General features: G+C 39.1%; 1 protein-coding gene across 1 annotated transcript; it reads left to right on the top strand.

The window, feature by feature from the left end:
• Nucleotides 1–4746: 4746 nt before the first annotated feature.
• cercam (cerebral endothelial cell adhesion molecule) lies at nucleotides 4747–14665 on the top strand. Its single transcript, XM_029444470.1, has 12 exons — nucleotides 4747–5046; nucleotides 6148–6258; nucleotides 6948–7065; nucleotides 7254–7388; nucleotides 7496–7700; nucleotides 7812–7931; nucleotides 8143–8219; nucleotides 9141–9247; nucleotides 9585–9717; nucleotides 10054–10181; nucleotides 10731–10934; nucleotides 12583–14665. The coding sequence occupies exons 1-12, from the start codon at nucleotides 4844–4846 to the stop codon at nucleotides 12809–12811; spliced, it is 1770 nt and encodes a 589-aa protein (XP_029300330.1). The 5' UTR covers nucleotides 4747–4843; the 3' UTR covers nucleotides 12812–14665.
• The last annotated feature ends 576 nt before the right edge of the window (nucleotides 14666–15241 follow it).

The raw sequence follows: 15241 nt of genomic DNA, 5'->3' as shown, positions 1-15241 counted from the left end.
ATTGTCCAAACATGGCATTATGCAGAGATTCTTTTTGCTTGCTTTACACCGCACTGTGAGGCTCATTGTCATCATCTACTGCAAAATCAATTCTCTGGATAGGTATTTTATTCGGCAACACTAAAATGTAATACATTTTTTACAAAAATCAAATCAAATATATCGTTGACGATCTGTTTCATATTCATGAGAGCAGATAACTCAATAACACCTGTATCACTGACCTCATAATCGCATTATTTCAGGCATCGGCAGAGCATTCAGTCTGAGCACCAGTTTTCTTTGTGCTGACTAAGTGGTGTTGAGTAAAGACTAGACTTGATGTGCACAGGTCATTTTTTTTTTTTTACTGAAGCAATTCTGTTTAAGTGCTTGAGTCAAACAGCAGTATTGGCCACTTGGGGTAAAACATGTCCAGTCAATTTATCTATACTGCTGCCTCTTCACACTGTTCATTGTGACCAGAAACATGACGTCTGTAAGGTTGAGTATTTGTGAAATAAACTTATTATTACTGAGCTGAATGGGGAAATTCTTGCAAAGAAATTAGAGTTTTAATGTAACTAAATAGTGACTGGATGTTAGTTTAGTGCAACATGTGCACCCAAAAAAAAGAAACATATCTACTATGCTTTATAAAAAAATACACCAACAAACTGCATAGCAGAAAAATAAAGATGTTCTTAATTTTCTGCTGAGTAGCCAGAAAAATTAAAGATTTTCTAAAAACTGCCATGAAATATTCAGTTCATAAAATTCTTGAAAGAGTTTCATCAGCATCAAGTTGAAGGACATTTCTGAACCAACATATAATTATATAATCACAAGAAAAGATCAACCGATTGCAGAACAAATAATAACAAAAACATTTCTGATAATCAACTGATCCTTTAAGTCATATATCAAGAAAAAGAAAAATCCTTCTCTGGTTCCAGTTTCTGCTGCTTCTCTCTGTTTCATATCTCTGTAAATGCAACACGACTGGGTGTTGGATATATAGATTACTCCAAAACAATAATCTAAATCATCAATAGTTGCAGTCCTATTGGAGTCACTTTAGATTTTCACACACACTGCTACATGGACTCAATTGGACATGAGTTCAGATAAAACGCACGACTCCTTAAATTGTGAATACATCACACTCCTGAGATACATGAGATGACATGGGAGGAGGGGAGCAGACAGAGTGAGGCTGCTGTAGCTGCTGAGTAAGAGGGTATGTGCCACGGCTCAGACCCTGAGTGACAGGTATTGACCCGCCCAGCCAAAAGACGTCTCTGTGGGAACGCTATTGATTATTGCCACAGCAATAAAGGTCCCGGAAGCTTGTGAGAATGTCACGACTCTCTGCTGCCTATACCAGCCGCCGGTCCCAATACACAAAGACAGAAACACTTTCACACTGACACATCCTCACCTACAGCCACTCATTCGCCCAGCTGCCTGATGAAAGAGAGATTGGTGGCACGGTGACTTTCTGGTGGGTTGAGATGCACATTTGTGTGTGTGTGTGTGACTGAGTGTAGTTCCAAAAAAATATACTTGCCTACGTCTGCTGCCACTCCTGTACAATGGAGGTAAATGGAATTATATTTGTGGTCCTCCCAGCAATGAAATATTACAATTTTTAAAAATCTGTGGGTTTTTTTCAGTTTTCATTTCATTTAGTCACAGCAAGATCACATTGCTAATTATCTCTATAAAAAGACACTCTGTAAGTTCTTTCAGTGCCACAGACAACATTTAACTTATCTCCATTAAATTGGGAAGGAGGCAGAAATCTCAAAAATCTCCATTTGATATTTCAAAACCACAGATCAAACCAAAACTACCTGCATGGCTTGATGTCTCTATAGGTAAGTGAGATAATATGTGTTTTTGTAATTTGTGTGACCATTTAAGACAAGTACACAAGCCTCCCCCCCCCCCCCCCCCTGTCTCTTTCCTGCAATCTGGTCAAAACAATGAAGATTTGCCCATTCTCTCTCTTTCCTTCTCCCTCTGTCTTTAATTCACACACCCTCACACACAAACGCCATCGCCACCCTTGACCTCGCAGTGAAAAGTTAGTGCACACGAAGTTGAACTCTCCCAGATCTGCCTCTGCTACAAGCGCTGGGAAAGTGCCCCTGACATACGAATATGTGTGCGAGCAAGCGTGTGTTTGTGTGTGAGTGTGGCAACACTTGGGGTGTCATGAATAGGAGAGATTTGACCCTCAACCCCGCTGACCTGTCCACACAAACAACCCCTTTAACCCAATTCCGCTATTGTCAGCTACGACTGCCTTCGTTTATTCAGAGAGCCCGCCAAAATTCATTATATACCACTTTGCTTATTTTTTCCACCCACATTTATGTCTTTATGCCTCTCCTTATTTCTTTCACTATTCTTCCCATCCTCCTCTTTCTCCTGCTTCCAGCTTTGTTTTTCACAGCCTCTGTTCCGTTAACCTCAACTTCTGATCATGACTTTTCACTCGCGTGCTGAGCAGATTGAGCATTAGTACTAAATTAATTATCCATTTTTAAACTTTGTTTTCCCAAGGCTGCTCCAATATGTGTTTTTTATTCTTGGAAAAGCGTTCTTCTTGTGACGTGAGATTTCTTTCAAGATTTAACTGTGTGCATGTAGATGTGAGTATGAGCGTGGACTGTTGTAGATTTATAGCTGCAAACAAACTCCCACACACTGTCTAACTTGCGAAAAATATATATTTATTCTTCACGTCTGATTAAGGTCTAGTGCCGGAACTTCGCAAATAAATCTATTTATTTTTTGCAAGTTAGACAGTGTGCTTGAGTTTTTATGCACCTTTTGATCCACTCGTCCCTCTCCGAAGCACCGGTCTCATGAAACAGATGTGCAAATTGTTTTGCTGGACATGATAGGTTTGACAATGTTTCAATAATTTAGATTGTTAGTTTAGTTATACTGTGTATAACTATCTAATTTAGATTATTGTTTAGGGTTATGTTAACCTATGCATGTCATTTATAATATAGAGGGATGTTGCACATTATAAAAGCCTTTTTGACAATGTTCTCTACAAACTAAGAAGATGACTCAATCTCGTTGGATGTAACCTGCTGGATGGGGTTTGTGTATTTCTTTCTTTCTTTTGAAAACAGTTCCAACAACAGCTGTCAAAGGAGTCCCCAGGGACCTTTAGGGGTCACCCGGGAGGTTCAAGTTGTCCCACTGCAGAAAATTCTGGTTGGCATATTCCTTTTCTTTGTAACTGTCGGCCATCAGTTAGTGACACAACACACATAAAGACAATACACCTGTTTGGAACTGACCCTCTTCTCAATGACAAATGATGAGAAACCTTCCAATGCTGTTGCTGCCATGACCCAGTCCTCCTCCAAGCTTTGGTTGAGGTCTTCCTTATTTAAATGTGAAGAATTCCAATGAATATTAGGTCGAACATCAGTCCCATTGATCGTTTCACTGATCAAGCCTCCACTTGAGACTATTTCAGCGAAGCCCTCCTGCCCCTGTGGCATGTATCCCACTGGAGTGCTTCCAACACGCAACCACCCGATCACGCCTTTACAAACACAGTTTTAAATCCTATTATCTTAAATTACTTCAGATCTGTTTTCAATTTGTCTTTTCTTTCGGAAGACCTTTTTCTTTTTAAATTATCATCTTTTGTGAGAAATTTTCAAATTGCTTCACAAGTGTGTATTCCCCGCAGAGTGTAATCAATAAGCTCGTCCTTATGGAAGGCCATATCCGCCAATGTGATGAAGGAAAAGAAAATATGACTTATAATAAAAAGAATAATGAAAAATCCTCTTAAAACTATGATTAAAAAAGAAAAAAGAAAACTGTTGTTTCTTTGAGTTCTCAGTGTGGATTTTCACACAGCAGGTCATATACAGTAGCCTACATATACCAAGGTGTGTAAGAAATACTTAAGTGAAAGTAGCAAGACCACACTTTAAAAATACTAACAGAAGGATCATCAGGAAAACATAGTCATTACACAGAATTCCCCCAATTAAAATGTGGTCTATTATTACAATGTTTTAACCCATTGGAACTGCTTCATACTGTATGTACTGCAACAATGCATCACATTTTAAATTGATTATATATTTTGTAAGTGATAAATACACTGTAATAGTAATTAGTGTTGCCAAATAACTGTAAAAGTAGTATGAGTAATTCCAGATATGTGTAGCACTTAAAGCAAAACCTTACATCCCACCATTAACCAAAGAAAAGACTCTCAGTCTGAGTAATGGAGCTCCCTCTGCTGGTGAATCTCTGACACTGCGTCCACAATAAACACAACAAACAACCATTTACTGATTTACATTTCAGACTACAGCTTTAGTTTTCTCTTTTAAACCATGAAGAACAGAGCTGCAGCACTAATGTTGCCACTAAGTAACAATGTATTATGTCCTGAAATTGTTACTATTAATGCTTTTTATTTATATGGTTAACACAGTTACAAGTGACTGAGCCTGCAATAACTAAACTGATGTATTAGTTTAGAGGTGTGTCTGACTGGATGTTAACTGCTAAACTTTATACTTTATATGTCACTATTGTCTACAGAGATTTGCGAAGAACTACAATCTGGCCAAATCACGCCTTCTTCATATTTGGATAAGGATGTCAGACTTTTCTTTGCCACAGCAAGCCTAAAGCGGAAGTTGTAATGTTGCTCCGTTTAGATTTGTTCTTGGGAAAAAAAACCGAGCCAGCTTGTACAATACGTGGGGGGGTTGAACATTTGAGAACATACTCTTTTTTTCCTCCTCTTGGACTGCTGACGCGTCCACCGGCTGTGCAGCTGGAGCACCGTGGCACAGCTTCCACCATGTTACTCCACTTTCTAGTTTTAGGGGCCTTTGTTTTCCAGGCTGAATGCTACTTTTCGGAGGAACTGTATCCGGAGGAATCGAAGATGCAGCCTCCTACGGTGGTTATCGCTATCATAGCCCGAAACACTGCTCACTCCCTGCCGTACTACCTCGGGGCTCTGGAGAGACTCAACTACCCCAGAGATCGCATCTCCGTGTGGTGGGTTTTTCCTGCATGCACTGCCAGGCTATTTGTCAAGGGATCTCCCTTTTTATCCGACTGTAGCATCCGTTCAAAAGGTCAATGGCATTTAAATTAGTTTGTGAAAGCAGCAGCGTCTTACCCCTCCCCTACTCCCTCTGTGCCTTTCACAGTCCTGGCTGCCTATCACTCCGTTCGCATTCATTTCCTACTGTGGACTGCATGACATTTTATTTTTCTGTTTGTTTATAATGATGTGTTTTCTGAGCAATCATTTCAATAAAAAAATAGTGACTAGCACGAATGATTAAAACCAACAAACGTTTTAGCACTATGTGCCTCTGTGGGGTACTTAAAGTGTAGTTTGTGTGTCATAAAAAGACCCTGATCTCATTTAAAATCCATTCTGCTTCTTCATTTAAAGTTTGATTTGATAAACCTGGACCTAAGAAGAAAGATTAACAGCTGCCGGGTTGGTACAAAAATAGAGCTGTGATAATCATATGACATGAGCTATGGTAAATAATGATATAGTATTTTTTTTTATTGTGTTACTTTTATTTAACCAGGAGAGTCCCATTGAGATTAAGAATATGTTTTGAAAGCTAGATCTGTCCACGACATGCAGCAGCACAAATAAAAAAACTCAAAGTTACAGACAGAATAAAGAAAACGCATTAAAAGGAAAAATGTAGTGTAGGGAATTCACATTTTAAATGAGACACTTAAAAGAGACTGCTTCGTAACCAGACACATTAAAATAAACGTGTAACATTAAATTTGTGTTATGTATTTTGTATTTTGTATAATGGTGTTGTAAGTGGTGTGTTCACAGCAGTGTGTGTGCACGATATTGAAGTATAAGTACTCCTTTCCACATAGAAAATTAGTAATTCTTTATCAATATCAGGACAGAGTACATTTCTAAATTTCAATTAAGAAGTTGTTAATGAATGAAATAACTAGACAACAATCTATAGACTAGCAATTATTTGTACGTCTTAAAGATTTGTTGGAATTCATTTTTTCCTCCATTAAACCACCGGCAGTTGAAACACATCAGTTCTTCCTTTAGCGACGTGCACTCGTCTGACAACCTGCTTTCTCTGTGCTCCTCAGGGCAGCCACGGATCACAATGCAGATAACACCACAGCCATACTGAAAGAGTGGCTTACTGTCATGCAGAAATTCTACCATTACGTTGAGTGGAGACCAATGGACCAGCCCACGTAAGTCCAAATAAATGAATGTATTGAACCCTATTTACGGTAGTGGTCTGGTTGATGAAACATCCTGTCCTGACCCTTTAGGTCATGTGTAGATCCAAGCAAATCTTACGCAGCACACTTGTCCTTTTCATCCGATGCCCCGTGAAAGTTTATTAACACACCCTTTCTAGCCTCTAAGTCTGTAGTTCACTCTATAAAGTGTCACTCCAGCTGTATTTTAAACTGTGTATAGACATGTAAAGTGTTAATTATATATAGAAACCGTTCAGCCTAATATAATTGTAAATCATGAGACATGAGAAATAAGGCTGCAACTAACGATTTATTTTGTACGTCCATTAATCTGCCGATTATTTTCTCGATTATTCCAATAATCGTTTGAAATGAGTAAAAACTGCCCATCACAGTTTCTGAGAGTCCAAGGTGGTATTTTAAAATGTTTTTGTCTGTCCCAAAAACACAAAGATATTTGGTTTAATGTGATATAAAACAGAACATTAGGAAATCTTCATATTTGAGAGGCTAAAAAAAACCAGCATTTTCTGCCATTTTTGCAAGAAAATTAATGAATTAATCAAAATAGTTGGCACTTTTTCTGTGGATTGGCTAATCTTTGTAGCTGTGATGAGTATATGGCCAACAAGCACAACAATACACTATAATGTCATTATTATTTGTCTCTGTCTTAGGTCCTATACAGGAGAGTTGGGTCCTAAGCATTGGCCCAACACCAGATATGAGTATGTGATGAAGCTGAAGCAGGCAGCACTCAACTTCGCCAGGAAACGCTGGGCCGATTACATCCTGGTACATAATAAAATAATCTTTCTTGTGACAGCACTGACAGATTCATATCGACTCCTTCCCTTGATTTATCTCATGAGATTTTTTTCCCTCTTTGTTATTTCATCCAAGAAAAAAAGTTCTGGCAACAATTGTTCCAGAGACATGACACTCTTCTATTTTTTATCTCTGACTTCCTGTCTGTGTTTCAGTACGCTGACACAGACAATATCCTCACCAATCCGGAAACCCTCAACCTGATGGTAGCCGAGAACAAGTCAGCCGTCGCTCCCATGCTCGACTCTCAGGGAGCGTACTCCAACTACTGGTGCGGTATCACTCCGCAGGTGAGTGTGAACTTGATAGTGATCAATGGAAGGGAACACATGAGAATAATCTGTGTGGAGGAAATGTCAGCCATGGCTTTAGAGTTGGACACATCTCTCTCTCCCAGGGATATTATCGCCGAACAGCAGAGTATTTCCCCACGCGTCATCGTCAGAGAATAGGCTGCTTCCCTGTGCCCATGATCCACTCCACCATGCTGCTGGATTTAAGGAAGGAAGGCATGACGAAACTGGCCTTCTACCCTCCTCACGAGGACTACTCCTGGCCCTACGACGACATCATCGTGTTCGCCTTCTCCTGCCGGGCCGCAGGTTCGTGAGCGTTTGTTTGTGGTTCTGTTATTGTACTCACGTCATGTAGAATAATGTCTTTTAGAGGGAATACACAATGAATGTCTCATGCATACCTTTGACGCTACTCAGAGGTGCAGATGTACCTGAGTAACAAGGAGCGCTACGGGTACGTGAACATCCCGGCCAAACCTCACCACACCTTGGAAGATGATCGCCTCAACTTTGTCCACGTCCAACTTGAGTCCATGAGTAAGACTGTATTCACTATTTTTTATATTAAGACAGATATTGTGAAATACTGACTAATAACAGTAGAATAAAGAATACAATAATAAACCATACACCGACATTTTTTTTCTTTTTATTTATCAATCCTTGTCTCACTGCATGATCCATGTCAGTCTGTGTGAGTTCATCATGTTGTGTTGATTAAATTCTCTTCTAACTCTTTGTCAAACAGTTTATGGTCCTCCAATGAAGCCCTCAAAGTACGTCCATATGTTTCCCAAACAGAGAGACCTCATGGGCTTTGACGAGGTAAGAGACACCTCTTTTATTTTTTTATTTTTTTATTTTAGATCGGGGGGGGGCGATGGCCTAGTGGTACGGCTTCCAAATAAAACACCAGATGGTCATGAGTTCAATACCAGGGCTGCCAACATTGTGCCCCTGAGCAAGATACTTAACCCTGAGTTGCTCCAGGGAGACTGTCCCTGTAGTTCACTGTAAGTCGCTCTGGATAAGAGCGTCTGCTAAAAGACCTGTAATGTAGATGAGTTGAGTTTACTTGCACTTATACATTTATATAATAAGACAATAAGAATCTGGATATAGAATAAGAAGGAGGAGAGGTTAGAAGCCAAAAAGGGCTTGGGAAGATAGTTAGTAGCTATGTTTTAGGCACATTATTTCTTATATAATAATATACATTTTAAATTGTATATATACATTCAACCAACATGGTAGTTTGAGCATCTGGGAAAAAACATTGTACCCTAACTTCTCAACTCTTAAGTCTAAAACTATTATAACGCTTCAAATTATTAGGGTAAATTATTACATATTTACTCCATATTTCCATATATCTGCTTTTAATTATTTAACCTGTATTTTAAAGAGAAAGTCACATTGAGATTAAAACCAAGAGACAAGACCGGGTCAAATAGCAGCATCAAACACATAATAGGACAACAACATCAGATCGCAACAGCAACACTAGATAGGACAAAATATACTAATACATCTATATACATTACATAATACAGTGCATTTAAAATGTAATATTTAGTTGTGTTTGTTACAGTTAAATGGAAGTAACAGCAGCTAGCAGTGACCACTTCATTTATTCGGGGGGTAAAGAAAGTATAGACTTGTTTACAGAAGTTAAAGCTGGGAGTTAATGATATAAACTTCAGTTATGACATGCAGTTAAAAAAACATTTGTCCTCCTCTCCTCAGATATATCTGATTAATCTGCGACGGCGTGCCGACCGTAGGGACCGGATGTTGTTCTCTCTGAACGAGCTGGAGATCGACGTCAAGGTGGTGGATGCTGTGGATGGAAAGTGAGTACACTCTCAGGGAAAGACTGTATAAAGCGAGATCACTCAACTGGCTTCGATAGAAAGTGTGTGTGTGTGTGTGTGTGTGTGTGTGTGTGTGTGTGTGTGTGTGTGTGTGTGTGTGTGTGTGAGAAAGAAAGAAAGAAAAATCAATATGGAAATAGGAGATACTGACAGAAACATTCCTTAGAGAAATGCACTGACGCATCAGCTTGTGGTTTGGTTTAATTAATAAATGACTGAAAGAAATGTGCATTGAAGTTGTCTGTGGAAATATGGTATAATAATATAACTGTGTGTGTGTGTGTGTGTGTGTGTGTGTGTGTGTGTGTGTGTGCAGTGCTCTGAACAGCAGTGACATTAAGATCCTGGGTGTTGACCTCCTGCCAGGCTACTATGACCCGTTCTCTGGACGCACCCTGACCAAAGGAGAGGTGGGCTGCTTCCTCAGCCACTACTTCATCTGGAAGGAGGTGAGACGACCTCATACAGTCATGAAAAGTCTTTATTGGTATGAGCGACAAAGTAATATGAACAAGAGGACTCATGATGGCACTCTGCTCTATGGTTGGGGTTTGATAAAACATATTTTTTCTTGGACCTAATTTCAAATCTGTATCAAATACAAAACCTCCCAAATCTTTTTGCATTGTTTGCTATTTTTGTTTTACTATAATTAAATCAAAAATAAAGTTAGCTCTTCACCCCTTATCCCATCATTTGTTTCTCCATCAATTTAGATGTTAATAACACAGTCTCTGTATTCCTTAACCATCTGTTGGTCCGATGTTTTCCCATCTTCTCCTCAGATGGTGGACTTGCAGACGGACAAGGCACTGGTGTTTGAAGATGATGTTCGTTTCCAGGCCAACTTCAAGCAACGATCCCTCAGACTGATGGAGGAGGTGAAGAAGGTGGAGCTCGACTGGGACATCATGTAAGATGGACACGTTTTATTCACGCAGTTCTCGTTCAGGCAGTGATGGCCAAAGTTAGGCTAAGTCAATATAGTATCCTCAAAAGTATGTTGTGTGTGTGTGTGTGTGTGTGTGTAGAGGAATGGGGTCAGAGAAAAAACTTCACGTCCAGGAATGCAGTGCACATTTGTGTTTCTGTGATTCAGGTCTCCACAGGACATTGAAACACATGTTTTTAATTGGAATCAAACCGCAATAAGACAAAACTCCAGACGCACGTTGAAATCATTTTGAAAGTATCTAATAGCAGGAAGATGGGACATGCTTATTGTTTGTGTTTGTATTATGGTTGCTATGATGTTCAGAAAATGTTTAGACACACATGCAGAACAAATGCTGCAAAAAAGCCAAAACTTCAAACATGATTTCCAACAAATGTGGCAACAAAGAACAGCAGCAGATATCAGGACTCAGATGTTTTGGAAATTGCGTCATTACTTCTTCACCACAGGTGTTAGTTATTATTCATCCTCTTTTATGTTTCTCACTGTGGCTTAACATTGCTACAGATACTTCGGCAGGAAGCAGGTGAATCCTGGAAAGGAAGAGCCGGTGGAGGACGTTCACAACTTGATAATGGCCGACTATTCGTACTGGACTCTGTCCTACGCCATCTCCCTGCAGGGAGCCCAAAAACTGCTCAACGCTGAGCCGCTGTCCAAGATGCTTCCTGTCGATGAATTCCTCCCCATCATGTATGACAAACATCCCAAGTATGTATGACGACAGCACTGAATCCACAGGCAGAAATGTGTTGTACTTACCTCATACTTTTCTTGTTGTCATCTTTGATCTTGACCTACATTTGGGGGAAACGGTATAGTTGTTTTGTATCAATCCTTTTCACATTCACCGACTTCTAAGATAAAACTCTTTTATGCACTCTACAGCCTCTCTCTGCTGCCAGACCCATAACTCTTAAACTGACCTCATAATTGCTTTAAAACATTCTTCCCTATAGTTTCCTAAACTAGCATACACTCTATATATTTAGCCTAGTTTTTGTGGAGTAAATAGATTAAAGAACGATAGTGAAGTCTGGTCAGGTTCAGATTTAGGAATAATCTCTATGCGTGTCAGTTTAATATGTAGGGCTTAAAGTGAAGTTGGTCTTATAACGTTCAGAAAATGGTTTTCTTTATGAGGTGCATGTTCTGGGAATGATTGTCTAGATTTTGAGCAATGTGGATTGCCACTCTTTTTTTAGGCACAATGTGGTAGCCAGATAAACTTGAGGGGATTCAGATGTGTTTGTGGCAGTCTTGTGCTGAGCTCTTTTATTTTTAACCATTTTAGCCACGCTATTGTCATGGCTTCTGGTGGAAATGTCCGCCTGTTTTAGCAAATGTTAGCATGCTAGCACGTTCAACTAAGACCGCGAACTTGGTAGATATTATACGTGCTAAATGTAAGCATGTTAGCATTGTCTTTGTGACATGTTAGCATGCCAATATTAGCATTTTTCTCAAAGCACCGCTGTGCTCAACTATAGCTTCACAGAGCGGCAGACACTAGTTTGTACGTTCTTTTATTCATATTGGCTTCATAAGTGGTCCAACCAAGGTTGTCTCGAAACAGCAACATTTAGGTCCTCCCAGCTGTCCAAAAATGTCCTCTGCTCTTCTGTCTGTTCCCACACTAACTCCTCCTCTGTCCCATAACCCCCTTAGCTCACACAAGACGGTTATTGATGTAATTTGTAGTTGTTGTTTGTGGTTTAATATAAAGATATTGTGACGTGCATCTATTGTTTCATCTTTGAAACTTCAGCTTTATAATATATATACTACACCCCGACTGTTCTTCAAATGTATCGGCTGCATCTCCATGCAACCATGACCCAATTTCTTACCCTAATCTCCCTGACATTAGCCCTAACCAATTGACTTTTCTCATCATCCCACAGTCATGATCTAGCAGAGTAACTTCAGCATATGGGGCACTCACTGTAAGAGATGGAATGCACCTTGGGGCTGAAAGGCCTGCAAACCAGAAGGCTTGGCAGTGTTTGTGTGCTCCATCATGTGTGGAAAACTGGCTTATAGCCAACCCACTTTCTCTATTCTCTCTCTCACCTCTGTGATTCTAATTCGATATGCTTGACTAGTCCGCTAAGAATGCACAAGGACCGCACACCACACATCGGCCCTGCTGTCCCCCTTATGCTAAGAGCAACATTGAAAAGCAGCCTCTGTCTCCATCTCTTGTCAAATCAGTGTATTCCATATAAATCAGTAAAATATTACTGATTACTCATTAGTGAATTGTGATTGTCTGTGATGCAGTTTACTCTTATTAGGAGTTTAATATGTGTTAAAGTCTCAAATTAATCTAATCTCTACCACTGTTCTCTCTCTGCAGTGAGGACTACAAGTCCCATTTCCCCAACAGAAATTTACACGCCTTCAGCACACGCCCCCTTCTGGTCCAGCCGTGCCACTACGCCGGTGATCCCCAGTGGGTGAGCGACACGGAGACGTCGACTCTGTGGGACGACGACGCTGTGCGCACCGATTGGAGGGGTTCCCACAAGACTCTGAAAGGGGCTGCAGCGCCACCCCTGTCTGCTGCCTACAAGGATGAACTTTAGTGCGGAGCAGACGTAGCTGCGGCGAACTTGCGGGTCAAAAGGCCACGAGGTCAGAGAGACAGATGCTGAGGAGAGAAAGTGTTCCCAGACTTTACTTCAGTGCATTCTGTCTCACGCCACTGACATGCTCAGTGCCATTTGAACTGGACTTTTCAAAGCATGTCAGCAAGTGTATGTATTGTTTACATTTTGGGATGTAAACAATACAAGGGACAGTGTTAAGTGAGGCTGAAACTTCGGGTGTTTTAATACTTGTACAAATGTCAATCAAACCTTCTCCCCTTTTTTTTAGACATTTTTAATATTATAGGAGTTTCTAAAGTTATTATGGCTGATGTCAACAACATTTGTGTATGAATGTATGCTTGTGATGCTTTGCGTGCTTGTGGTGATTGCATGTTTATAATGCTAATTACAAAGCTTTTAGGAGGAAACCGAAGAGGTGGCTTTTAAAAAAACCTTTATTTGTTAATCTGTTGAGCTGAGGCTCCAGTAGCTGCACTGTTCAACACTCCTGGCAAGTCTGGACACAAGTGTGATATTGTTTTTGCTATTATTTCTTTTTTTCCCTTGGTGGTATATATTTCTCCATTTGTGCATGTCTTCCATCAGGACTGTTAAGAGTTATATTTAACACAAAGCTCGACTGACCCTAATTAATATTTCCACTAGCTTCAGTTTTAAAGCTGATGTACCTCATGGTTTTTATGGACAATATAAGACTGAATGTTTGCATTTGACAATTTAAAATGTTTTTGTTTTGTTTTTATTTTAAGTCATTATTAGATTACCTAAAATAGCATTGACTTTTTAATATTGATTTTGTTTAAATTATTGTTCATATTTCATATTTAGCAAAACAAATTGGATTTCAAGGTCAGAGTTTGTGTAATATTTATCAAGCACTCCCAATTCTATCACCACCAGGTCATCTTTTACATCTTTGACTTTTTAATTGTATGTTTTTAAGTATTGAACCGACTTATATTATAAAACAAAATACGTTGTTCTTCACATACACAACCCACAAAATATGTATACTCTAACTAAGACATATCAGAAATGACTCTAAAGTACATTGAAAAACAGTTAACATTATCAAAACCTTAAAAGGTTTTTGTATCATTTCAATTGAATTCAACAGTATCAGAAACAAAATGCCTTTATGTGGTTTCAGGCGATTCACATTAAAGGTACAGTATATTCCCAGCACTATGATACTGTACAGTTATTTGTCAGTGTAGGTAAGTCTAACTTTGATACACCTGGTGTTCAGCTTTCGTCCACTTCTTCTTTTTGGAGGAGAAACATCTACTTTCCTGAGCTGCATCTTGAAAAAAAAAAAAAAAAGTCCCCACACGTGTAGCAGAAGTCTGTAAAAGCCATATCAAAACAGCCTTTAATACCCTTTTTGTAGCATCACTGGGATCCTTAAATCTAGGAATGTTTTGACATTTGTCTTCACGGGGTTGCAATGCAAGTAACTGTAGAATATTGTCATTTAAATGGGTGGATTCAAATTTCGATGATCAAGTTACACTAAAGTCATTATAGTCATCTGTCTTTATGAGCATTTACGGTGGTCTAATCTCATGACTTCATTTTCTGTCTGTGTTTATGAGTGTTGCTTCATATGTCTTAATTTATTTGTTGAGTCTTTCTTGATGTGGTTGATGGATGAGTCACACGACAAGATGTAAAGCAAGCAATCAAAGTGCAATGGCTTTTCTGATGAAAGCCTATCTATGTGTGTCTTTGAGCAATACAGCTGTATTTAGATGTTATGAAACAGGATGTTAGAACAACCGTATAGCCAATTTTTTAAACCTTAATGAAAAAAGTTTTGATAATGTTCTTTCATTGTCTGATTGTGGTTGTACTTTTTTTTACGAGTTAATAAACCAACCTTTCTGACAGAAGTGTCTAAGTATATGGTCATTTGAAATAGTACGACCAAATGTTGCACTGACAAAGATCCACCACAAGAGGGTTTAGTTTTTAATTTTCAAATGTATCTAGAATGAAACAAAACAAAGGGTGACTACTTTTACATAGTATTGTTTCTTATTTCACTTTAATCTCACTTCAAATATTGTCTCAATTTCTGTCAATTAATTTTTCTAAATACGTTGCATGTCTGTCTGTTATTTTATCATTGCCAAGGTGTGACAAGTCAAACCATCATCTGTATTCAGCTTTTTTGTTATGTGAAGGTGAAGTGCTATGGCAAGAGCATATATTCGAGACTTATATTCACAGATGATGGTATAACATTTTCATAACTCTTCTTATGCACCAATAATACTTGTGTCAGAACAGAATTTGACACACATTTTCAAGTCATTTGAAAAAGTTTGGTTTCACGCACAGATTACTTGGCACAGGCTGTATGTAAACTGTCTGCACATTCAGTTAACTAACCTTTAGACT

Source organism: Cottoperca gobio, chromosome 12 (genome assembly GCF_900634415.1).
Source record: "Cottoperca gobio chromosome 12, fCotGob3.1, whole genome shotgun sequence".
In the NCBI taxonomy this organism is placed as follows: domain Eukaryota; kingdom Metazoa; phylum Chordata; class Actinopteri; order Perciformes; family Bovichtidae; genus Cottoperca; species Cottoperca gobio.
The sequence above is the reverse complement of the archived record's forward strand: the minus strand, read 5'-3'. Positions and strand labels throughout refer to the sequence as shown.

Coding starts and splice junctions, on each gene's coding strand:
- cercam (XM_029444470.1), top strand. CDS start 4,844: ATGTTACTCCACTTTCTAGTTTTAGGGGCCTTTGTTTTCCAGGCTGAA. Junction 5,047..6,147: donor AGAGATCGCATCTCCGTGTG/GTGGGTTTTTCC, acceptor TGTGCTCCTCAG/GGCAGCCACGGATCACAATG. Junction 7,389..7,495: donor GGTGCGGTATCACTCCGCAG/GTGAGTGTGAAC, acceptor TCTCTCTCCCAG/GGATATTATCGCCGAACAGC.